Source organism: Octodon degus, unplaced genomic scaffold, assembly GCF_000260255.1.
Source record: "Octodon degus isolate 3935 unplaced genomic scaffold, OctDeg1.0 scaffold00045, whole genome shotgun sequence".
Classification (NCBI taxonomy): Eukaryota; Metazoa; Chordata; class Mammalia; order Rodentia; family Octodontidae; genus Octodon; species Octodon degus.
The window spans coordinates 3,207,367-3,232,296 of NW_004524621.1; the positions used below are offsets into that span (position 1 = coordinate 3,207,367).

The 24,930-nt window shown below is 48.2% G+C and overlaps 1 protein-coding gene across 4 annotated transcripts in view; it reads right to left on the reverse strand.

The window, feature by feature from the left end:
- Positions 1–3,225: 3,225 nt before the first annotated feature.
- Pknox1 (PBX/knotted 1 homeobox 1) overlaps positions 3,226–24,930 on the reverse strand; it is a 72,590-nt gene continuing 50,885 nt past the window's right edge. For 3 of the 4 annotated variants that reach the window (XM_004631782.3, XM_023716016.1, XM_023716015.1), the window contains 3 exons: positions 18,508–18,584; positions 15,903–16,075; positions 10,507–13,497 (listed from right to left, as the gene is read on the reverse strand). In XM_004631782.3, the coding sequence (XP_004631839.1) occupies positions 13,286–13,497; positions 15,903–16,075; positions 18,508–18,584 (462 nt within the window). In that variant the 3' untranslated portion in view covers positions 10,507–13,285. Of the gene's footprint in view, positions 3,868–10,506; positions 13,498–15,902; positions 16,076–18,507; positions 18,585–24,930 lie in introns of those variants that run through there. The other variant, XM_023716017.1, reaches the window with a different exon arrangement.

A 24,930-nucleotide genomic window follows, 5' to 3' on the forward strand; every position in this document is an offset into this window, starting at 1 on the left:
TCAGGACCTTGTGCTTGCCAGGCAAACACTTATTTTTTTGAGATGGGTTGTGGCTCTGTAGCCCAGGCTAGCCATGGACTCAGAGTGATCCTCCTGCCTCAGCCTTGTACCACATATGAGCTTGGCCTCATTGTGGTTTCCATTCACATTCCTCCAGATAGTGATGATGTTCACAGGCTTGTTAGTCAGTTATGTATCTTTAGGAAAAAGATTTTTCAGTTTGGGTGTTGAGTTGTCAACACCCAAGCACAAGGTCTTGAGTTCAATCCTCGACACCACAAAAAAAATTTAAAAAATAAAAATAAAATAAAAATATATCCTCCTTATGTATTCTGGGCCCTAAACCCTTCCTACATATAGGATTTGCAAGTATTTTCTCCCACTCACAGGTTCCCTTCACTTTTTCAACAATGTTCTCTGAAGTACAATTTTTAATTTTAGCAAAGTCAAAATTTGTCCCATTTTTCTCCCAGCCGCTCTTGCTTTCAGTGCCCACTCTAACATGGCAATGTACTACTCGGGCTTGTCAAATTAGCCCACTTGTTCACCTGGAGTTCGATTTGCATATGGGCTGACATGTGGGTCCACACTATGGTACAGACCTAAACCATTGCCTCAGCACTGTTTATTGAGACATTTTGTCCCCACCAAGTGCTTTTGTCCCTGCTGTTGAAACTCAGGTGGCTCCAGAGGTTGGGGCACATTCCAGGTACTCAGTTCTCTGCTGGGTGCCAGTCCTGTCTGGTTTTGAACACCACAACTGTACAGGATGTTCTGAAGTTGGCAAGTGTGCATCTCCAGGTCTGCTTTTTCAATACTGCTTTGCAAGGCAGGTGTGCTGATGCACACTGTAATCTCAGCACTTGAGAGGCCACGGCAGGAGGATCACCATTAGTTCCAGGCCAGTCTGGGCAACATAATGAGTTCAAGGCACAGGCTGAACCAAACCAAAAAAGCCTCTGTCAACCAAGCCAGGCTCTGAGAGCTGTTTCCTGAGGAGTTCATTTTATTTGAGTATTTGGCTAAGGGTGGAGAATTTTTAAAATACATTTCCAGCAAGACTGTGGTGGATCACAGAATAACCCAGAGCCTTGGGTTCTAACCCCCAGGAGCCTGTGATGTTAGCCTTCTTTGGAAAGAGCTGCAGGTGTGCAGGGGAGTTGCAGGCTACCTGGATGGCCCTCATGTTTTGCTGTCTCTCTGCCAGCCACAGGGCTGTCTCTATGAGACTGCTTGGGCCTCCCTGAGGGAAATGGAGGGCCACACAGGTCTGGGGTGGAGGGGCAAGATTCAGGTGCTGGCAAGATTGACTCTTCCCAAGGCTTCGAGGGAGAAACTGCTTGAGACCTTCCCAACCCTCAGTTGCCGCTCTGTGTGTTGTTGGCTAGTCGAATGTTCCCTGACCCCTGAGTGTTCCCTGACCCCTTTTGTTACCACACAGCACCTCCTTCTTCACTCATCTGTATCAAACCTTTTTTGTTTTTGAGACACAATCCCACCATGTAGTTCAGGCCAGCCTCCAGCTCATAATGGTCTTCCTGCCTCAGCCTCCTACATGCTGGGATCACATGTGTGGGCCATCAAGCTTGGCCTTTTTTATTTGTAAACTACTTTTCATGAGGCAACCCTCCACTCCCAAGCATATAAGGGCTCCTTCTGCAGAGCAGCCTTCCAGGATCAGGGTTCAGGAGACTATGCTTTGCATCCTGAACCCCATTTGATTTAGACTTGAATCCCAGCCTGGCCACAGGTCCATGGGGAGCTCTTGGGGAAAGTTGCCCCAAATCCTAAGTTTTCAAAGCACAGACAAACTACTGCGGTATTTGCAACCAGACTGGGCTGGCTGAGGATCTGAGACACCAGCACACAGGATCAGTAGAGGGGCAGCCCTCCTATCTCTTCCAGTTCATTACCTCCTGGTGGTAGTTCTCTGTGGCATCCTCCATGTGTAATATGGGTCCCCTGTGGCACCTGGAAGCACACCAGCCTCTGTGGGCAGCTTCCATTGAGGATGAGCTGAAAAACAGCCTGGGTCCATGGCCAAAGCCAAGGTGGCGCAAGCTTTTCTGTTCTCATGAGGATTAAGAAGCCGGACCTGTGGCCCAGAGCGTCTCAAGCAGTTGTGGCAGACAAAGCTCCTCAGAAGCATGATTTAAAATGCGAGTGTACTACGTGACTGCTTCCCTCTGTGTGGAGCTCCTCCCCAGCATCAGCACTGGCACTGGCACCAGCATGGGCACCAGCACTGTCCGCCACAACAAAGGGACTCCCGGGTAGCCCACGGTGGGACAGTAGCAAAGGACTCTGTGGCTGAGCTGCCACCCCGCGTGGCCTCCTTCCTGGGGCTTTGCAGGTTTTCTGGAGCTAATAAGCACCACTATGGGTGCTCCACTCCTCATGACTTTGTTCTGTAAGGCGGTGAAAACTCCACAGAAAAGGACTCCCTGGTAGGGAGGTTTGTGTCTCCTTTTGGGGAACAGATCTGTCAACAGCAGAACCTTCAGGCTCTTCTCCCTTGCTGTTCTTGCATCTTCAGCACAGGCTGCTACCTTCTCTACCTCAAGACCCAAAGAGGCTGCTTGAGCACCAGCCCCTTTTACATACTAGTAAGCACACAGGGTGGGATGAAGCCAGTGGCCTCCTCTTTCTGGACATTCCTGAGTCACATGCAGTTCTTCCACATTCATTCCTCTGGCTGACCTGGATGCCAGCTCAACTGGAAAAGTCTCGGGGCTCAGGGCAGGCCACAGCCACAAGGCCTCTGTCAAGACACCAGGGTCTCAACGTAGGGCAGTGATTCTAGTCCTGAGGAAGGGGAAGAAAGTACTGACACCTGTGGGGGACAATACCTGCATACCCCCAAGATGTCCACACATGGTGAGGGTGAGGCCAGAAACCCCCAGGCCAGCCCGTGTCAGTCACGTGGTGGTGGTGAGTGGGGCAGGCACAGCCAGTGAGAGCTGTCCCTGCAGTCAGTCCCAGCACTGCCAAATGAGCAAATACATACATAAAATTGTATAAACTTCAAAAGAGGGCTGGGCATGTGGCTCAGCAGTAGCATGCTTGCCTAGCATATGTAAGGCCTTGAATTCGGTGCCCAGCACACCACAAAGCACACACAAAACACAGACATGGTCAGATGGACAACTTTATATTCCATATATTTTACAATTTTTTAAAAAGCCACAGAAACCCAGGGCTTTCAAGTGCTATGAGGCAGGCAGGTGGCGGTGGGACTGAGACTGGACAGACTCCAGGCTCTGCATGGGAGGGGTTGGCACTCCTGGTGAAGTCAGTGCTGTCCCAAAGCCTGGAGGGGGAAGTCACACCAGGGCAAAGCTTCTCCTGCAGGGTCTTGTGGCCCTGGCCAGCTGGCACACTGGAGGGAAGCACTCACACAGGGTGTGCCCATCCTGGTGTAGACTCACATGGGCCTGGGGCATGGAGTTGTACAGTCCACAACCTGCCTGCCCAGCCATGGCAGCCTGACTGCAGATGAAGGTGACTGCACAGGTCCTCCCCTACCCTCTGCAGCCACTTCTGAGGTAACACCACTTGGGTGTGTTATGGAGACAGGAAATGCTGTCCCTGTTGAGGAGTCCCAGCCAGCCCACAATACAGGCTGTAACAGGCTTAAAGGCGATACTTTTGTAACCATCAGAGGCTTGCCAGCTTGCAGTCGTGGTCTCCAGGCATCTTAGCTATGGCTAGAACTGTGCCCAGCTGATTCTGCTCCAGGGTGGGTACGGGTCCTCCTTGGATACTAGGAGTTGGTTGATTCTGGCCTCTGATGGAGCAGAAGTGGTAGGAAGCCTCTACAAGGCTCAGTGGAAAGTCATTCCCCCTGTGGCCAGGTGCTGCTGGCAGCTGCAGAGATGAGACATCAGCTTCACCTAAGTGGTCCCAAGCATGAGGCACAGGGGACTGGAAATGCAGCAGGCTTGACCTGAGCCTCCAGGAAACCATACCATGGGGGCTGGAGAGGGGGGCAGACAACTGCACAGCAATAGACAGAGGGCCAGTGCCAGCAGGAGCAGTGGCCAGGCAGGGGCAGAGGATGCCCTGAGCAAGGAGGTGCAGCAGTGGGGAAAGCAACCAAGTCCCTGGGACTTGTACTGAGCAGCACAGTGGGGAGAGCAGTGAAGGCTACAGGGAACCTCAGCGAGCCCAGGGATGGGCAGGGAGCACACAGCGGACCCCACTGGCCCAGAACATATGGCAGCAGAATCTTAAGCTTGTAGCTTTGAAGCCAGACATGGTGGTGCACACCTGTGATCCCAGCACTCAGGAGGCTGAGGCAGGAGATTTGCAGAGTTCAAAGCTAGCCTGAGCTATACCACGAGCCCAAGCCCAAGCTAAAACTACATAGTGAAACCCTGTCTCAAACAAAACAAGTAGGTAAGATAACTGTACCACTAATTTCTATTAGTTCATTGAAAGGAACAATTAGTGCTTATATTGTTTGATCAATTTTGCATGCCCATATCTGGTGATCCGAACAACTACTTTGAAGATAATGATATTCAACATAATAACCAGTGTTAATTTGCTAACAAAACAAACAAATGGCTGTTGGAACTGAATAGAGGAGGCAGAAATACCCCCAACTATAGGCAACTATCTAATCTTTCACAAAGGGGCCAAAAACACACACTGGAAGAAAGCCTCTTAACAGTAACAAAAGAACTTGTCTGTCCACACACAGATTAAATCTAGACCCGTATCTCTCACTGTGTACTAAAACTAAAGTCAAAATGGTGTAAAGATCTAAATGTGAAGCTAGCATTACTTAACATAATGACAGACAACATAGATAAAACTCTTGAAGCCATGGGCACGGGCAAGGGCTTCCTGGACAGAAACTGTTAGAACACTTCTGAGAATCAGCACATGGGATCATACCAAATTAAAAAGTTTCTGTACAGCAAAAGAAAAAGCCAACAGAATGAAGAGACAATCCACAGAATGAGAAAAAAAAAATTCCAACAATTCCTCAGAGGACTAACATCTAGTTCTATAAAGAACTCTAAAAAAAAATATAGCTGGGGAGATGGCTCAGTAGGATAAGCGCTTGACTGGCAAACACAAGGATCTGAGTTCAATCCCTGGTTCCGCAAAAAATAAATAAATAAATAAAAATACACTGCCCAAAATAAAAGACCCTGTCCAAAAATAGGCGACTGAAATGAAAAGACACTTCATAAGAGAAGTATAAATGGCCAATAAACAGAGAAATCCTCAACACTACTGGCCAGCAGAGACATGCAAATTAAAACAACACTGAGACTGCATCTTACTGCAAAAAGAATGGCCATCAAGAAACCAGATAACAAGCTGACAGAGCTGCGGGGCAAAGTAGCCTTTCACACTGTTGGTGGAAGGTGAACTGCACAACTGCTATGGGAATTGACACTGAGAGTCCTTAAAACCTAAACCTAGAAATGACATTTGAGGGGCTGGGGATATGGCTCAGTGGCACAGTACCTGCCTGGCAAGCACAAGATCTTGATTGTAGGTATAGGGGGGAGGGGAGAAGAGGGTGGGGTGGGGAGGGGAAACGGAACGAGGAGAGACAAGAGAGGAGAGAAATTCCATTTGGTCCAGCTGGTCCCCTTCCAGGTATCTTCCTGAAAGAGCAGAAGTGATCTACATACACCCATGTTTGTAGCAGCACAGTTCCTAACAGCTAAATCTTAGGGGCAGCCTGTATGTCCAGCAGTAGATGAATGAATAATGAACATGTATCTGTATACAATGAGTGTTACTTCCTTAAGGAAGGATACATGGGTCATCTGTAGGAAAATGGATATGCCTTAAGATCATAAAGCGAAATAAATCTGGCACGCAAGTTTAAATGTCACATGATTTCTCTTAATGTGAAACTCAAGGTATAAAAAGCAAAATAAAGGATAATAGGAAAGAGGGAGGCAGATGCTCTCCAAGGAGAAGTGGATGGAGGGAGTAGTGAGGAGGGAAGGAGGTGAAAAATCATCAAGCCATGTTCTGTGAGTGTTCCAACTCCACATAGGAAATGGAAACATTCTAGACTGCACACATGGACTAGTAAGAAAAATTTTAAAATAAAGCAAAAAACAAAATCCCCCAAAAAGCTGTGGCTTTGTTTCTGCAGGTGGATCTATGCCAGCCACCAGTGTCTCAGCAGCGACCCTAGAGCAGTGCCAGCAGGTTGGTAACCCTGCAGCAGCAGCCTGTGTCCTGAGAGGTCCCGCAAGACACAGTGGGGCTGAGCTCCTAGAAGGCAGTTATGGGCGAGGCAGCTTTTCTCATGTAGTGGAAACAGATGTCCCAAGGACCAAAAGGACAATCCTGCCTGGTCCTTGGGGGTGACTACTGTGGGCCCTGGCCCCCAGGGCCTTCATGGGTATTTCCAAACAGGTGCGGGGCAGGCTCTCAAGCCAAGGTGAACTGTAATCCCTTGCTGCTGAGGCCCTTTCCACAGGTGGGGTGCCTTCCTGGTCCTGCTAGCTGGGAGATCCCACTGGACGCACCTGGGCCAGCATGATGATGGCTGTCCTTACAGCAGGCTGTGCCTGCACCACCAGGACTCATGCTGAGTGGTGTCATCAGATCCTCCAGTGCAGAAAAATGTTCCACCCACAGTGCCCAACCCCTCAGGATGGAACCAGGGAAGGGAGACAAGGCCGCAGGAGGCTCAAAGAGAGTGCATCTCCCAGGGAACCCACTAGGGGCCGCAGTAGGGGCCATGTGCCGCACTCCCAGGCCATGTGGACACACGTTCAAGGCTCTAATACCAGAGTGGGCTGGGTTGGGCATCTTCTCGGGGCTCCAGCAGTGCCCAGCACCATGGACAGAGATAAGTCCACATTAAGGCAGACACGCAGCACAGCAGAACCGGTGGTGATCTGGCCAGCCCCTGCAGCTGCTGACAGAGCCTTCACAAGAGAGCTCTGCAGCACCCAGGGGGCTTTGTGTCCTGCAGCTGCCCAAGGTAGGTGGGAGGTGGCAGCAGAGGCAGCAGTGGGCTGAGTGCACCTTTGTGCCAGGCAGTTGTCAGCAGTCTTGTCATGTGGCACATGTCTCCTTCCAGCAGAGTGCTGGGACCCAGTGCTACGTAACCTCCAGGTTTGGGAATCACCTGTCCTGCCCACCTGACCCAGGGTAGAGCCTTCCCTGCAGGGCAGGGCTCAAGAAGCACATGGGCTGGGGCTGGGGCATTCTGGGATCAGAGGTGGGAGCTCTGATGTGATGCTCCACTCCAAAGCAAACTCACTTGAGGACCCAAATTTCCTTTCCTGTCCCCATCCCCACATCCCTCTGATCAAGTACAGACCTGGTGTGCTCCAGGCTTGGGAACAGGTCCCCATGATGCATTCAGGTTTGCTTGCACAGGGCCCATGACTCTTGGCCCTGGCTCTACCTGTCCCAGGAGGGGCAGGACTTTCTGCTGTCTTCCCCTCCATGCATGTGCCTTTGAGGAACTTTTTTTTTTTTTGGTGGAACTGGGGATTGAACTCAGGCCCTTGCACTGGCCAGGCAAATACTTATTCTCCTGAGCTATCTCCCCGGCATGAAAGGCTGTTTTTCGTTGCTCCAGTTCTGTCATGATCCAGAAGGCCAGAGAACTTGCTGCTTAACGAGGAGAGAAGGCAGCTGATCTATAGAATGTAAGCTGTCCTTGAGCTCAGACAGCCGCAGCTGCAAGACCACCAAGGAAACAACTTCCACAGAGGGATGGAGCAGGGCACAAGAACAGGAAGAGAGGCAGCTACAACGAGGCAGGGAAAAGACAGCTCCAGTGTCACTGAGCACTCACAGTGGGCATGATGGTGGTCAGTGTGGGCCTGGAGAGCACAGGGGCTCGGTAGGTGTTGGGCAGTGCAGACCTTGCGGGTGGGCCCTGTCCAGATACAAAGCAGCATGCAGGGGTGAAGCAGAATGGACATGTGCCCACAACCCAGGGCCAGCATCCACCTGGACTGATGCCAGGAGAGGTGGACTAAGACTGGCCTCTGTGCAGAGGAGCAGGGGAGAGCAGACACTGAGCCATGACCCTGGTGTGCAGGGTGCTATGGTAAGAACTCCACAGATATGGAACAGCTGGCTACAGCTGCAGCAGGAGGAAGTGGACATGCACAGTGCTTGAAGGATGACACCTAAGCACAAAGCCAGCCTGTGTGGCCCACAAGGGCATGCCCTTCCCTCAACAACTGCAAGGCACTCAGCAACAAAGAGTCCACCAAGTACCCACAGATAAAGCCTCTATCATAACCAGACCCAAGGATGGCTGCTGTGGCCAGGGTCATCAAAGGGTCACAGTACACATCGGTGTCTGTATCTGACAGCTTCCTGCCCACCCTGTGTCGAAGCTGGCCACCACACAGTACTACCCAGGCTGCTTCAGGTCTCCTTAGCTGGCTTCTGAGTCCATACAAGGTGACCCTGGCTGAGCTCAAGTGCAGGGCGCAGGGCTCAGCAGCACAGTTCTCTAATCCAGACACTGCACCACCATGTTGTCTGCACCCGGACACCGGTCCCTAGGTGCACATCCACAGCCAGAACAGCACAGCACCCGGAGGACCCTGTCACTGTCCCTTCAGTGCACTGTGGTTTTGCTTTTCTACCAAAGTGGATGCTTTCCAGGCATCTACTTGTCCACAGCCCTAAGTCCCTCCTGCTTTAAATGTGAAGAAAGGAGGTCCTCCCTGCCAAGCCACAGGGTCCCCCATGCACATCCCCAGTGCTGCCCTTGCACAGGTGTGTCTGGGGTCTTCCTCACCCCTGCAGACAGCGATGAGCTCCCACAGCCTGACCCCGCTCGCCCCCCTGAAGCTGGCTCGCCGAGCACTACTGGTCCTGCCTCTGATCCCTGCTGGTGTCTCCACATCCACCACCATCTCATTGCTGCTCCGGCTGTGGCAGCACAGCAAGCAAAACACTCCTAAACCCCAGAACAGGGTGCCACCCACATATACCACAGTTGCCAGGAAGCACTTAACACAGTGCCGACAAGGCTGCCATGGCCCATGGTACAGGAGAAAGCTCAGCAACTACACAGCGCAATATTTAAAAATATACCTGAGTTTCCTACAAATCATTTTCTAAAAATGTCAGAGCAACTGAAGGCAACACTGCCATTTGAATCACCTTTCCAAACAGGCTGGGAAGAGAGAATCCCAGGCTGGAGAGATGGCTCAGTGGTCTAAAGCACCTCTTGGAACAAGCTTGGCAAAGAAGCGGGACCGCGGTTCAATCCCCCAGCATCCAGGTGGGCTGAGCTGGCCACACACACACACACACACACACACACACACACACACACAATAAATGTAAAAAAAAAAAATTAAAAAAAAATAAAATGTTTAAAAAAAAAAAAAAAGAGAGAGAGAGAGAATCCCGGCTTCATTACTGGTTTATAGGTAGCTTAAGTCTTAAGTTCAGACAATAAGATAAACAGTGAAAGCACCTGTTAGATGCTGCCTTCGACACACCAGCTGCATGTGAAGGGTTGCCACCAACTGTCCAGGTAGGACAGCCAGGCCTTGGGGGCACCAGTGGTGAGAGGCCCTGAGCATCTCCCAAGCCTGGCCTCCGCCCACGCATGAGTGCTTAGGTGCTGCAGCCCTAGGGCCTGCACATTTTGGCAGGGGGATCCCAGGTCTCAGTGAAGCTAGAAAGATCTGATTTGCACTAAGGATTTCCTCTTAGAGTGCCCCAGGGGCTTATGACCAAACATGAAATATACTACAGCGTCAAAGCCCACAAAATAGGAATGCCAAACAAGCCAAACAAGGATTCCTAGTTGTGTGGATTTACAGCTCATTATTCATTTACTTATCTGTCTGAAGAGGCAGACACATCTTTGTATTTATAGGCACCACTTTAGAGCTGCTGGAATAAATGTCAGAAATTGAATTTTCCCTCTCAATGAAGCTCCTCACCCAGAGCTTGATGACGATCTGAGGTCCCACATGGATATATTTCACGCCTTCCCCCACCTCTGGCCTCAAGGAGGGGGAGACCCACTTATGGATCCAAACACCTCTTTAAACAATGCGCTCACAGTGCTCCGCCCCATTCACCACAGCTCACAGTCTCAGACGCACCTCCCACCCCCCTCCACTGGCTCCATGCGCCTGCTTGCCTGCCTCTATGCAACGATGGTTGCTGGGGTGGATGGCACCCCACATGGTGCAGAAAACCCCTCCAGGAAGGTTTGATGCCCAACATGTGCCATGGAAGTTTCTACCTTACCTTTCCTCTTGTTATTACCAAAATAATCAGGTTTGTGGAAAACTACAACCAAAAAACCTCTTCAGAACTTTCTGCTGGAAAACAGTGACCAACTGAGATAAGCAATGGGAGGAGAGTCTTGACGATGCAGCAGATCTGAAGAGCCCGTGTAGTGCCGGCTGTGTTTTAAGATGCATAGGTGTCAACGTATAGCATGTCACTACCCGCATATTTGCCTAGATGGAAAGCAACTTTTGGTGACATGAGCTTTTACAAAATAAAACATCCATAAGGCATGTTTCTATTTTTAATGTTTTTGCTTTGATAAATCAATTGCTTCACAAAAATCCTTTTAAAGACAACAATCCAAGAAAACATTGTTACAGTATTCACATTTTAAAGATTGTCAGTTTCAAAGACCGAACATAACTAAAAAAAGGCAGATTGTTGAGTTAGTTCTGTCACTAACTGCCAGGGAGGGCCTTCGGCAGGGAATGGGCCCTCCACCAGCTGTACAGCCATCCCTGGAGCCCCCGGCTGTGAAGGCCACGCTGCATACTGGATATACGCTTCTATTTATCTATCTCGACGCAAAAACGGGAGAGCTGAGCCAACCAGCTGGGGTCTGCTGGGGTGAGCTGAACAGCAGGGATGACAATGGCTGGCTGGGGGTCTCAGGACACACTCGAAGGTGCTGTTCTGAGGGAGAAATTTACCAAGGACAGACCAGACTAGGATCAAACAGAATCTGGCTATTTAAAATGAAGTGCAAACAGCTGTACTTCTAAGGTCTCTCAGACCTCAGGGCCTGACCGAGGACTGCAGCACAGGCACCTCTGCACTGCACGCTGATAACGAACAGGCTGGGCAGTGATCCTGAGCCAGAAGAGCTTGCCATGTGGACGCTGTTTAACAGCACTTGTCACACACGGAGAGGAGAAAGGAACTCAGGCCACGACACAGGGCTCTCTCCCTTACCATTTGTATCTCATTCTTCTGAAGTTAGCTAACAGAGTTCAGAGCTGAAAAAACCCTCCTTCCACTGGAGAAGGCAGCTGTGTCTCTCAGCAGCAGTTCACATCCCAGCCAGAGTAGCCTGAAGCAGCGAGGTCTCCACACGGCCGGTCACACTGCCCTCCACACCAGGGCAGACAGGATGGCCTCTCAGGGGAGCACATTCTGCGCGTTTTTTCCCCTGCTCTGGCAGGAGCAGGTGGCTGGGCAAGGGGCAGCTGGGACTCCCCCAAGTCTGAGTTTTAAGAAGTCCAATGAAGTTGGCATTTAAATAAAGTTAAAATGATCTCTTAGGCTTGTGCAGACCTGACTTAAAATATTGAAAACTATTTATAAATAAGTTATGCAGTGGCTGATTAAAAATGTTATTCTCTCACCAAAAGAGCTGATAATCAAGGTTTTCTGTGAGTCAAAGCTCCTGAAATGGGTTTAAAGAACTCTCTGCCTGCCAGGATACCTGGAATGTGCTCCCCCATGGCTAATCTTCATATATTTTGGGGGGGAGATCAGTTTCAGAAAAAACAATCGGCCTGCCTGACAATGTCCCTCGTATAACCCTGGTCTATGCCAGTCAGTATTGCTGAGCCACAAGAGCTGGTGGCCATGGCAACCTGCACTGTCCTCTGTCAGCTGGGGATTGCAGGTGCCTGTCCATGACACCGACACATGCTACACAAGGCAGGTGGCTGGTTTTCTCTCTGAGAAAAGTATCTGCTCCTGAGTAAACAAAACACAAGTTAAAACCAAAGAAAATGAAACCCAGCCTACTGGTTCATGTGTCACCAGGAAATGGAAATCTCCAGATTATTCCAAATCTCAGGCGATCCAATAAGTGCAGAGGGCTCAGGGAACTCTGAAGCAACAAGTAACAGAAAAACAACTGTGTGTGAGGCGACTAGGTGGGGTCTGCTGTCATGACATTGTCACAGTTTAGCTTAGCACTGTGACCCTATTTGCATCTGCCAATTACATGACACAGCATGGATGTCTGAATTTACCCCAGCTTAAGCCAGTGCGGTAGAGAACATTTTATATTAGTTTATAATAAACATTCTACGCATAACATATTCTGACTAAAAAAAAAAAAAAACCCTAAAAAATACAGTTAACACAGCAAAGTGTCCGTGTAACTGAGGTCAAATTTAGACTGGAGTAGGTGTGGTGAGAGCTTCTGACTGGTTACTGCCTCCTTTGCTTCCCTGATCCCAAGTCCTGCTGAGCACATACCCTCCAGTGCCTGTGTAGACCATGTGTACACAGCATGAGCACTGCGCATACACAGAGAGTTGGTGACGCCAAAGTTTCACTACGACGTCATCTCATCCAGCAATAAATGCAAACCATCCAGGAGAGCAGGAGACCATGGAACAAGAGCCAGTGTGGGAAGGGTCTCCAATTTGGGCAATTCAGAACATTCCAAATTGAAATGCAAGCATGTATTGTTTCTTCTCTAGAAATTTTTTATCCTCAATATAGTCATAATCCAATTCATAACGAATTTATAAAAATAGCTTTTTATCCAATAATTCCAGCAAGGTAAAAATAGGAGTTTCTTTTTTATATATAGCAAATGAAACAGGCTCGCTGACCATGAGGGAACTGAGGCACACTGTGGTCACCAGTGCTCTCAGTGACGCCACACACAGACTGCTGCAGGCCAAAGCCACCTTGCTAGTGGCTTCAGGTTTGCAGCATCTTTCCTGTCCTTGGGCGACACCGACACAGCAGCCCTCTGACATCTGCTGCAAGCTGCAGAACTCAATGAAAACGGCATAATTGTTTAGAAAACGGCAGCACTATTCCTAATCTAATTAGGGACTCGAGGTGGGGGTCATTCGTCACAGTTCTATCGTTAAACCCTTAAAGAATTTCTTTAAAAACCCACACACGCACACATTTGAAAGAAGTCGCTGCACCAGCAAAGACGCTCGTTTTAAGCTGACTATGAAATACAAAAGTGCACTTTCTATATCTACATATAAAACATATTAGAAATAAAACTGTGTAAAATGTTTGCTGTGCAAACTATAAAAAGCGAGGTGGTGCCCCCGGCAGGCTCCTACTGCAATGAGTCGCTGTTCTCCAGCACAAGCCCACTGATGTGGCTGGGTGCCAGTGCGCTCCCATCCTCCTCCACGCTGTCCACGGACTCATCCTCGCTTTGGCCTGCCATCATGACCTGCTGCACAGCCAGGGTGGCCCCATCTGAGGACAGGGACTGCAGGCTATCCACGTTCATGCTCACGGGCGCAGTGATGGTCACAACAGCACCTGCAGCAGAGCACAGGATGTCACAGAAGCACAAGGAGAAGAGCACCGGAGCACTCATCCGGGCACTGCTCCCAGGGCTGACCCACAGGTCAGACACCTTGGAGTGTTTCCAGAGTACCACAGGGATTTGAGAAACTGCTCCAGGGCTCAGCCTGACCCACATTTAGTGAATAGGTCTTCATCTGAAGATGGCCTCCATTGAGACCAGGGTGATATAAGCAGGAGAGCAAGAGAAAGATGTACAGGGAGAATATAAATAAGAAACAAAGAAAAAACTAAGGCAAGAACAAGAAAGAGCAATCTAAAAGGAAAAGCAAACCTTGCCACACACCTGCCCGCTTCAGCCTGGCCACTGAGCCAGAAACCAACCAAATGTCCATGAGCGAGACCCAGAGGCCAGATTGGCCAGGGACACCAAGCTGCATGTAAACACAAGACAGCAGGTATGCAAGTACTAACTTGCCAAAACCCCAAGAGGGACTAGTGAGTGATGACAGCAAGAAGGAACAGTACCACAGACAGACTAGTATTTGGGTCACATCTCAAGAGTAAGACATTCACACCTTTGTCCCTGTGCATAGAATAAAGCAGCAGTACAGGGACCGAATCTACCATCTCTAAGGAGAGGAGGGACAGGCTGGAAGGGAAATGTTGCTCTCCCTGGACACTCTGCTCAGAATCTTTCCCCACTGTATGTATTCTCTTTTTGGGGGAGGGGGAGAATGGAGAGGACAGCACTTGCTATGCTTGGAAGAGTGACCCTGAGAGCTCATGTTTGAGACCTGGTCCTCAGGTGGCATTATGGAAGGTGACCAGACCTATGAGAGGTGGGGCCGTAGGCCCCTGCTCCACCACTCTCTACTCACCAGGATGCACCGCACCTACCAGAGGAACAAACACTGGGCACCCGATCTTGACTGGAACCTCCAGCAGTATGAACCAGAACATACCTTTTCTCTCAATAAACTGATTGCCCTGAGCACTGTGCTATGGGCATGGGAAATTGACCTGTCATTTATTGGACCAAAAGAAAAACAAAAAGGGATGTGAGGCCTACCAGGGACAGATACCAAAACAGATATTGCAACCGTATTCTGTATGTTCAAAACCTAGCAGACTTGTGGAAAATATGGACTTCTAGAAAGATGAAAAGTATAATGCCTAAGATGAAAAACAAGCTTGCTGGGATTTATATAAGAATAAACACTTCAGAAGCAAAGACGAGTGAAGTGGAAGGAAAGGAATAGCAACTGTCCAAACTCAAACACAGAGAAACTGAGAAAAGTATCAGTAACAGTGTGACACAGTCACTACCTAACATGCCCAAGCCACTGAAGTCCTGCAAAGGACTAGGCCAAGGGGTAGCCCAGGAAAAGAGAGCCCAAGAAAAACTGAGTGGGAGGGTAACTCAGGCTACAGTGCTTGCCTAGTATGCACACAGCTCTGGGCTCAATCTGTAGCACTACAAAAAGAAAAGAAAAAAGGGTCTAATTTCCTAGCTTGGTAATTATATATTGCCATGTGAAAAAAACAAGCACAGTGAGCTAGCATTTCAAACATATGTACACATACATACACACACATGCATGGGGGATTCATGTGCATGTGCATAACATATGTACACAGCTAGGCACAGAGGTGTGAATTTGTATTGCCAGCTACTCAGGAGGCTAAGTCAGAAGGATTACTTAAGCCTAGGAATTCAAGGCCAGCCGGGGCATCAGAGGAGACCTGACATTGAAGAAAAGCCCACAAGCCAATTCAAAATTGAAAAGCTTGTGGAAACAGAAAGAGGCTCCTTAAACATATCAGAATGGTGGCAGCTGACAGGGGCAGAAGGACAGTCAAAAGCAAGAACCCAAGTGAGAGGCAGAGGAATGGCCCGCAGGAAGCTAAGCCCTCAGGTGCCGGAAGGTCATGCCCACTGTGTGCACCCAAAGCTAGAAGGGAGCCCAGTGGGAGCCACGGACCGAGGCTGGTCAAATAACTCTTCAGTGAGGGCAACTCTTCTGTGGCCCTTTGTATGGGGTTTCTCTGCCCTCACGTGATTTGCCATGTATCTGTGAGTTAGATGTGATTTACGCAAATAGATAATGACACAGATCTAGGTACCTGATGTTTCTTTCTCTAAGGAACAAAAATGAGACAGAGATAAGGCTTTCTGTGCCCCATATCTCATCACAGCATTAGGCAGCTGTGATATGCTGCACCCTTCAGACCAGAGAGCTGGTCTTGGCATCTGAACAGAGACACAGCTACAGTGCTGTACTCCTGGCACTGCTCGGTACCTAGTCCATGTTCCCTTTAACACAGCCCCAACAAAGCCTCCTCCTGATGCAGATGTGCAAGGGGCTGGGGTGCCTGGCTTGGTGTGATCCACCTTCACGCCTTCCGCCTGCCCATACCTTCTGACATGGTCAGCTCGCTGGGCGGTGCCTGGGCCACACCTGATGCGATAGAGTCTGGCCAAAACCTCTGCACTGGCCTGTTCTGAGCAGTTTTCTTCTTTGTTTTTGGGGTCTCTGAACAACTGGAATCCAACATTGGCTGCAGAATTCGTCTTCTAGCATTGATGAACCTATGTGTAGACAAAGATACAATGAGGTCAAAGTGACCTTTTTGAAGATCTTGTGCAGGGCCAGATGTGGTGGTACACACCTATAATCCCAGCACTTGGGAGGCTGAGGTAGAAGGATTGGTGCCAGTTTGAGACCAGCCTGGGCTACCAAGGACAGCCTGAACTGCATAGTGAGACCCTGTCTCAAAAATCCTGTTTTCACAAACTCATTCTCCACCACAACAAATACTTCAGAGAAGAGACACCATGGTGATCACCTAACTCTCCAGAAAAACACGACTTGCTGTATACAAATAACTCTTCAGTGAGCGCAACTCTTCTGTGGCCCTTTGTATGGCGTTTCTCTGCCCTCATGTGATTTGCCATGTATCTGTGAGTTAGATGTGATTTACGCAAATAGATGACACAGATCTAGGTACCTGATGTTTCTTTCTCTAAGGAACAAAAATGAGACAGAGACGAGGCTTTCTGTGCCCCGTATCTCATCACAGCATTAGGCAGCTGTGATATGCTGTACCCTTCAGTAAGGTCATGCCTCTGGCTGGTGGGCCCTGCAGCCAGAAAGCAGGACTCTGGGGACAGTGTCATCTTCTCCAAAGACTATGGCAAATGAGGAGCTAATTTTAGAAGGCTGAAGTCCTCGGCCAGCCACCTGTCTTGGATATCCAGCCAATATAGCACTTGTATGTGGGCAATGATGATGCCTGAACCAACTTGGGCTGCTCTGCCACTTTAGCCATGATCCATACACAAAGGGTTCAACAGAAATTACAAGCTGGGAGGCAGGCAGGACACACTTCCCAGGCAATGCCTAACAAAAGAAGGTGAGCTCATTCGATCTCCATCCTCAGATGCATAGGCTACTCCTGTTAAATGGGAGAATATAACAGGGAGGTACAAGGGGAGTCAAGCTCTGAGGATAGGGACAACCACATCTTGTATGTGGCCATCCCCCATCTCTACTCCATGCCCTCCTATGGGGGGACTTGCTGCACATTAAATGCAGTAGAAGGAAAACTCACCACTGTCCCATAAAAGTTTCAATGAGTTGGGACCTGTCAGAGACTCACACATCATCTCCAGCCTGATACAGAAACAACAAACCAACAGAGCCTAAAGAATATTTCCAGCCTCCTTTTCAGAGGAATGAGGCCCTTCACTAGCTTCACATCAACTATTGGTAAGAGTCAGCCATGGTGGGCACTGGGGAGCCATGTTCACTGTGCCTCAGAGACAGCAGCACTGGCCCTGGCAAGGTAGTATGGTCTGCCGCTGCTACCCAAATGAAAAATAATAGACTAAATGAATGCAAGACAATGAATACTTAATGCAGCACTTATAAATGCATAAGTAGGAAGACTTCACTGTGGATACTGGAACTTCAACAAGTTATGAAACAAAACAAAAATGGAACAAATGACTTACAATCTAAATGGAGCTGCTCTCCTGCCCTTCACAGTGTCAGCTCTCATGGGAAAAAACACATGGTCAGGGTCCACATGTCCACAAAAATGTGACCCCAGGTGCCAGGTGTGGTGGCACATGCCTATAACTGCAGTGCTCAGGAGGCGAGCCAGGAGGACTGTTGCAAGTTTGAGGCCAGTATGATCTACATAATGAGTTGAAAGCCAGCCTGAACTGCATAGCTCAATTTTGTCTTAAAACAAAAAAAGTAACCCCAGAATGGGAAGAGGATGTTTCCATCTAAACACAGATAGCCTCCTTGGAATGCCCCCAGGGAACAGACAGCTGGGATACCATCTCTGAAGTGACATTAAGGGGCACTAAGTTCCAAAAAGGGATAGAGGCTTCATAGATGCCAGGACACTACACTGTCACCACACTTGCCTGCAGACGCAGTCTACTGAAACATCTCCATTGTGAAGAACATAGGAAGCCTTTCTGGTTGGGCAAAGGGGATGTGGGCACCTATAGAATTTAGATGCCAATGGAATATCCATTTCTGACAGGACTAAACAAAAAAAGGGGATACAAAGGAAGGACCATTTTGTATCTGTATATACAGAATAGTTAGGATAGATATACAGCTACTTTCACTTAATTCAATGAGAAGAAAGATTTGTACTAATAGTATTTGGACAGGATATCCTGTCTGCATCTTGTGCTATGGATAACCACTAAGAAGATAACAATGTACAACGAATTAATTATTGAAACTGTCCTATTAATCAGTTTTGAAAGTGTTTCATTGCTATTTGTTTCCCAATAAAATAAAATAAATTTTTTTTAAAAAGGGGGGGATGTGGGCAAGAGTACCCAGTGAAGTGTGCACTGCTGGCCCTCAGGTATCTGCTACCAATGCAGCACACTGATGACAAAGCATTGCTGCTAACACACTCCCATACTGCAACAACAGTTCAACTGTGTCCCCCACACCCCAAGGTGCAGGACCCAAAAGCAGCACGCCTTACCAGTTGTTGACTTGAAGTAGCGTCAAGTTTGTCTGAGCAGCAATCTGCTTCTTCTCGTCCTCTGTTGGGTAAGGGTGCTAAAAATAAAAAGGAGGGTAACCATGGACTTTCAGTCTTAAACAGGAAATCAAGATACTCAGGAAATGTCAGCATATAAAGAAGCATTAGTAAATACTGGCACTTCTCACCAGGGCTTTTAGCCAAAACCTAGATTTCATTCTCTGCCCAAAGAGAATGTAGCATTTCTTCTCACCACCCCCTCCCAGAACATCAAAAGCCATAGTAGCTGGTCTGTGTAGGCAAAGGGCTGGCGACAGTGACAGCAGCAGGCCAGAGGGGCACTGGCTGTTACCCCCAGATCTGTGTCAGCTTGCCTGGGGTTTTGTTGATGAACTAGAGGCTGCATCCCTTTAGGGGGACGAACAGATAGTCTGTAGCCCTGAAGTCCCTCCCATACCATGTGGGAGCCCAGTCCTTAGCATAGCACTTGTCACTCTGTGTGGTGGCTGATACACTGGGTCAACTTGAGATGCTGGAAGCTTGGATGGATCTACTTGGTGATTCCATGTCCTAGAGTGAGGAGGCCCCACCCTAGGGTGGGAGGGCCCAACCCAGAGTGACTCAACATTTATAGGATATATAAAGGGGTTGAGGAAGGTTTCTGCACACCCCAGTCCCTTGTAGGAGCTTAATTGATGCAGCCATGCCACTTGGGAGAAGCTTGGATCTTGGATTTTCACAGCAACCACCACCACTTCCTTGGAAGAATTCTGATCTTTGCAATCAGCATGGAAGGAAGAGAGGGGCTTTATAGAGGCTGAAGCTACTGCTCCTCCTCTGCTCTTCATTGTTTTCTGCTACCATGAACTGCAGCCATCTGCCTTGGAGCCGGCAGAGTATGGGCTGAAACCTCCACTAACTGTGAAGTAAATAAACCTTTCCTTCCTTAATTTTCAGTATTGGGTATTTTGTCCCAACAATGAGTAAAAAGTAACTCAGACAGAATTTGGTACCAGAAGTGGGGTCATTGCTGTGACTATATCTGACAATATGGATTCTGAGTGTTGGGGAATGGCTTGTGGGAAGAGATACGAAAGGTTTGGAGATGTTGCCTACAAATGAAAAGCTGGAACATCTTCAGTTCTTCAGTTCTTCAGATCAAAGCTCACAAGACCAAAAGGCTTCTAGAAATCCTGCCTGTAAAGACCAGACTGGGGAGGTTTCTGCTGAGGACTGCACTGGTTGTTGGACTATGGATGATTTATGTTATGTCTTAGCAGAAAGTTTGTCTACTTTGTCTTGTGTCCAAGACTGCCTGAGACTGAGATTAAGTGCAATGGAGTAGTCAATCTTACCAAAAGAAAACAACAACAACAAAAAAAACCCTCAAGGCAGCTGAATGTTGAGGCAATGACACAGCTATTGTTGAGGGCTTTAATCAGCTATATATTGAGAATCAAGAGCAAAGAGCTCAGCAGGATGATTTAAAATGTCATGAGTTTGGCCAGAAAGGAAGCACCAGGAAGGATGTGGACTATAAAGACAGCTGAGATCTCCACTGCCTAGGAGGAACAGGAGTAGAAAAAATGTCCTAAGGGCATCATAGAAGACGGCAGGTTCTCACCCTCTGCAGCCTCTATATCACAAGAGTGAAGGACTTTACTCTGAGGAGAAAGGTGCAGAGCTCCATGTTCCACAATGGAAATGGCAGCCACACCAGGTTCCAGAATGGTGCTGGCATAGAGAATTTGTTTCTCAGAATCAGGGTCGGAGTACTCAACAAGCCAAGCATTTGACTTCTACAGCCAAGAAAGGGGAAAGCCTGGTTACTGCTCCAGCTGGCAGCAGCCCTTGGCATCATCCACATGGCATTGGTTTTAGGCACAGAGTGAAGGAGTTCTGAGGTTAAGAAGGCTTTCACCTAGATTTCAGAAGGCCTGGGAGGCCAAACAATGTGCCCCTGAGAAGGCAACATGTAAAGCTGAGGCAATGACATGGCCATTGTTGGGGGCTTTTAGTCAGATATACATTGAGAATAAGGAGCAGAAAGTCCAGCAGAATGATTTAAAATGTTGTGAGTTTGGCTAGAAAGGAAACGCCAGGAAGTGCTTATGGATAGCCTATTCAATAAAAACCTCAGAAGTTTAAAAAAGCCAGAAACAGATTGTCTAAAAGCTACAAGGAGAGGGCAAGGCAAGCCTCATAAAACTCATGAGAGCTTCCAGCATGAGTGCCATAGGGGTGGAGCCATGAAAGGCTTTTGGAGCCCACAACTCATTACAGGTTGTTTTGGATGTTCCACGTGCAACTATAGGACTTAATCTTTGCCCTTCTGGATTTTGGACTTGTTTTGGTCCCAATAGTTTGCATCCTCCTGTGTATACCTTTTGTAATGATAAGGTTTATATTTTTTTTGTTTTTGTTTTTGTATTTTAGGGAAGGGTCTATAGGGTGTTCAGTCAGGGTCTCACTACTAGATTGGACTCGTAGTGATCCGCCTGTTTACAGCCTCCCAAGAGCTGGGATTATAGGCATGCACTACCACGCCCAGTCTCAATTTCTATCTCAGCATGCCCTGGGGGCGGGGCCAGCATGGCAGGCCCGGGGATCAAACCTCCAGCCCCTGCACCTGCTTGCAGGTGCTTTAATCCGTTGAGCTATTTGGCTGGCCCTTATATTGTGCCTTTGAATGTTGAATGTGTTTAACTCTGCATTTGTACAGGGGCTCACAGCTAAGAGTTTGCCTTAGATCTTGGTACTCTTCACTTTTCAGCAATGCTGAAACTGTTAGGACTTTGGCTACTCTTACAGATAAAGTACTTTTTACATAATGGGATGTGCATGAGTCTTTGGGGGCCAGGGGCAAAATGTTTTGCTTCTTATGTAATATAATGTTAACAGATTTAAGAGTGATTCTTAAGGACTACTAAAGATGTATTATAATATCCAATTTACCAGATGTCAATAAGCACATCTTTGTATAGTGAGACTGGTTTAAACAAATATATCTGTAGTTGCCAATTTGACAAGGGGTGGATTGGGATGATTGATACATTGTGTCAATTTGAGATGTAGGAAGCTTGGTTAGATCCACTTGGTGATTCCAGGCTCCAGGGCAGGGAGGGCCCACCCTAGAGTGACTGAGCATTTATAGAGCATATAAAGGGGTTAAGAAAGGATTCTGAGTGCCCCACTTCCTTGGAGGTGCTTGATCAACGCAGCCACACCACTTTGGAGGAGCTTGGATCTCAGATCTTCCCAGCAGCCATGCCACTTTCTTGGAGGAGTTCTGATCTTCACAGTCAGCATGGGAGGAAGAGACAGAGGCTTGATAGAGGCCTAAGCTGCTGCCCCACCTCTGTTCTTCCTTGTTTTCTGCTGTCATGAACTGCTGCCACCTTCCTTGAAGCCAGCAGAGTATGGACTGAAGCCTCCAATAACTGTAAGCTAAATAAACCTTTCCTTTCTTAATTTTGGGTATTGGATATTTGTCCCAAAATCAAGCCAGGTAAATACCTGTGTTCTTAGTGAGTGGGAAAGGAGTAAAACCAGCAATGAGTAAAAAGTAACTGAGATACTCTGGGACTCCTGTCATCTTTGAAGATAGGTGCTGTCCTGATCCCTGCTGCCCCAGGGTCTGTCACACAGCAGGTGGAGAGCTTGTGTCACTGGTACCTACAGAATACATCAAGATGCTCAGTGTCACGTAGGCTGTTTCAGGACCAACACTGCTGTGGTTTGCAGAGTACCACTGCCTCTCCCAGGCCTGGGAATTGTAGTCTGCAAACCACAAAGTACAACTCCCAAAACTCTTAAATCTTAACAGTTGTACTCTGTGGTTTGCAGAGTACAACTCCCAGGCCTGGGGGAGGCAGGGCCTGGTAAACAGTCCTCAGTCACTAGGTTGTGCCCTAGAGGGAATAGGACCTCCCTCTGCCCTTCTCTCACTTCTGGCCCTGAGGCGAGCAATGCTGAGCCATGCTTCCACACTGTTGCCAGCCAGCACCCAGACCATGGCCTACAGCAAGTCAGCTGGACAGATGGACAGTGGACCAGAGCCTCTAAAACCACCAGCCAAAAATCCTCTCTTCTGAGAAGTCAATGATGGCAGACATGTTGCAGTGGTGGGCAGCAAACTCCCACCCTCGCTGACAGGAAAAAGCTGAACCCAGGGTAAGAAGCAGGTGTGTCTGTTACATTACCCTTTTTCTACCTAGGAGTGCATAAAAACAGAATTAAGGGCCAAGGTGTAACTCAGTGGTTGAGTGCTTGCCCAGCACATGCAAGGCCCTGGATTTGATCTCTAGCACCTCCCTTCCAAATTAAAAAATAATAAAAAAGAAAAAAACAGAAGTAAACTAGAAGTATCAGAATTCCCAGAAGTAGCAAAGGAGAACAATGTCTACCATACTTTCTCTAAGATGGATTACTATGTGTGGAGACAAAAAGAAATGTACTCTCAAACTGTATGCACTGAGTCCTTTACTTTGGACCACCAGAACTCAGTGATTGGTGCCCACTCACTAAGAACACAGGTGTTTACCTGGCTTGATTTTAAACATGGGTATGAAGAAAAATGCCACTACACACTGAAGTGGGAATGAGCAGGAATCCACTGTCTGTTTCTCCACACCTTCTGTTTCTTCATACCCGAATAATAAGACACTTTTTTCTCACATAACAAGTGAACATGCAGCCAAAGTTCAAGGTTGGAATATAAATGCTGTTCTTGCCCTTTAAGAAGCTCACAAAACAGTAATGGGGAAAGAAACCTGAGCACAGGGCCAGAAGCCCAAACAGCAGTTGCTGCTGCCCTGGGGTGTTTGCCAAACTAGAGAGAAGGCATCCCCAGGAAATGAGGGCAAGAAGGACAGGCGAAGCACCACAAGGAAAAACCACATCCTTCTAACTGATCTTTATGAGAACTTCTCATTTTAGAAATTATTAACCCACTAAAGAACCAGGCACAGTGGTACACACCTATAATCCCAGCTACTCAGAAGACTGAGGAAGGAGGACTATGTGCTCAAGCTCAGCTTGAACAAATTAATGAAAACATCTCAAAACAACAAAATAAAAATGCTGAGGATGTAGCTCAGTCAGTACTTACTGCTTTCAGCTCCCAAGACCTCAAACACAAACAACCCTAGAGGGAAGCCAGAAAGCAAGCCACTGTGGGCTGGGCTATGGCCACCACCTGCAGTGGGGACCCCATGGACCTCCTCACTTGCCCTCACACCTAACAGTCCTCTTGCTTGCAGTCCTAATCCCCTCCCCCAGTCTCTCTGCAGGCTCCTCTGGGCCCAGACACTTGATCATGCCACCCAGAGAGCTGACACCCCCACAGCTACAGGTGTATCCCTTTACTACCCTCCCTTGAATGTCCAGGGCCAGTGCAAGGGGCTCCCGCTGCACCAGGACAGCACTGATGCACACCTAGCTCTGGGCAGTCAATCTGCACACAGACCATCCACATGCCTGATGCCACTCCTCTGCCTTTAGCCTCTTCTGTGTACAGATTGTACCAAGGTCCAAGAGTTAGCCCAAACACATCTCTGCTTAGCCACTTTTCCCATGAGCCCTTCTACCCAACCTGTTAAAGGTAGAACTGTATCTGCATGTCCCCCCAAAGTCTCAAAGATGACTGTATTCAGGTGTGTGAATGTAGACTGAGGGTGTGACGCTGGGATTAAGGATGTCACACTACGTATATGGGTGGCACCAATCATAGGAGGTGTAGCCTGGACAGGACACAAAGCTGTTGCTGCTGCTTCTGCTGCGTAGTGCTTGTTGCTTGGCTGTCTCCCTGACTGTCGGTATGGACTAGCCCCTCTGCTATGTAAACCTGCCCTGGAGCAAGTCAACTATAGACTAAAATTTCCACAAACTGAGCTAAAAAGAATCATTTCTTAAGGCCAGTGAGATAACTCAGTGAACTAAGCACTTGCTTTGACAAGCGCAGGGACTGGGGTTTGATCCTCAGCACCACATGCCATGTAAGTCCTGCCCCCAGGTGCACTGAGCTGGCCGCTGAGACTGGACATGGTGGCCCATGCCTGTAATCCCAGCACCGGGAAGGCTGAAAACAGGAGGATCACTACAAGTCAAAGCTGTGTAATAAGACCCTGTACCAAATATGTAAAAAAAAAAAAAATCCTTTCTTGCCAAGCATCATGGCATGTGCCTACAATCCCAGTACTTGGGAGGCTGAGGCAGGAGGATTACCATGATTATGAGGCCAGCCTGGACTATACAGTACATTCAAGGCTACCCTCAACTGTGTAGTGAAACCCTATCTAAAAAAAAAAGAAACCTTTGTTCCTTTAACTTTTTGTGTTGGGTATTTTGTCTCAGCAACAACAACAACAACAACAACAACAACAACAAAAAAAAAAAAAAAAAAAAAAAAAAAAAAAAAAAAAA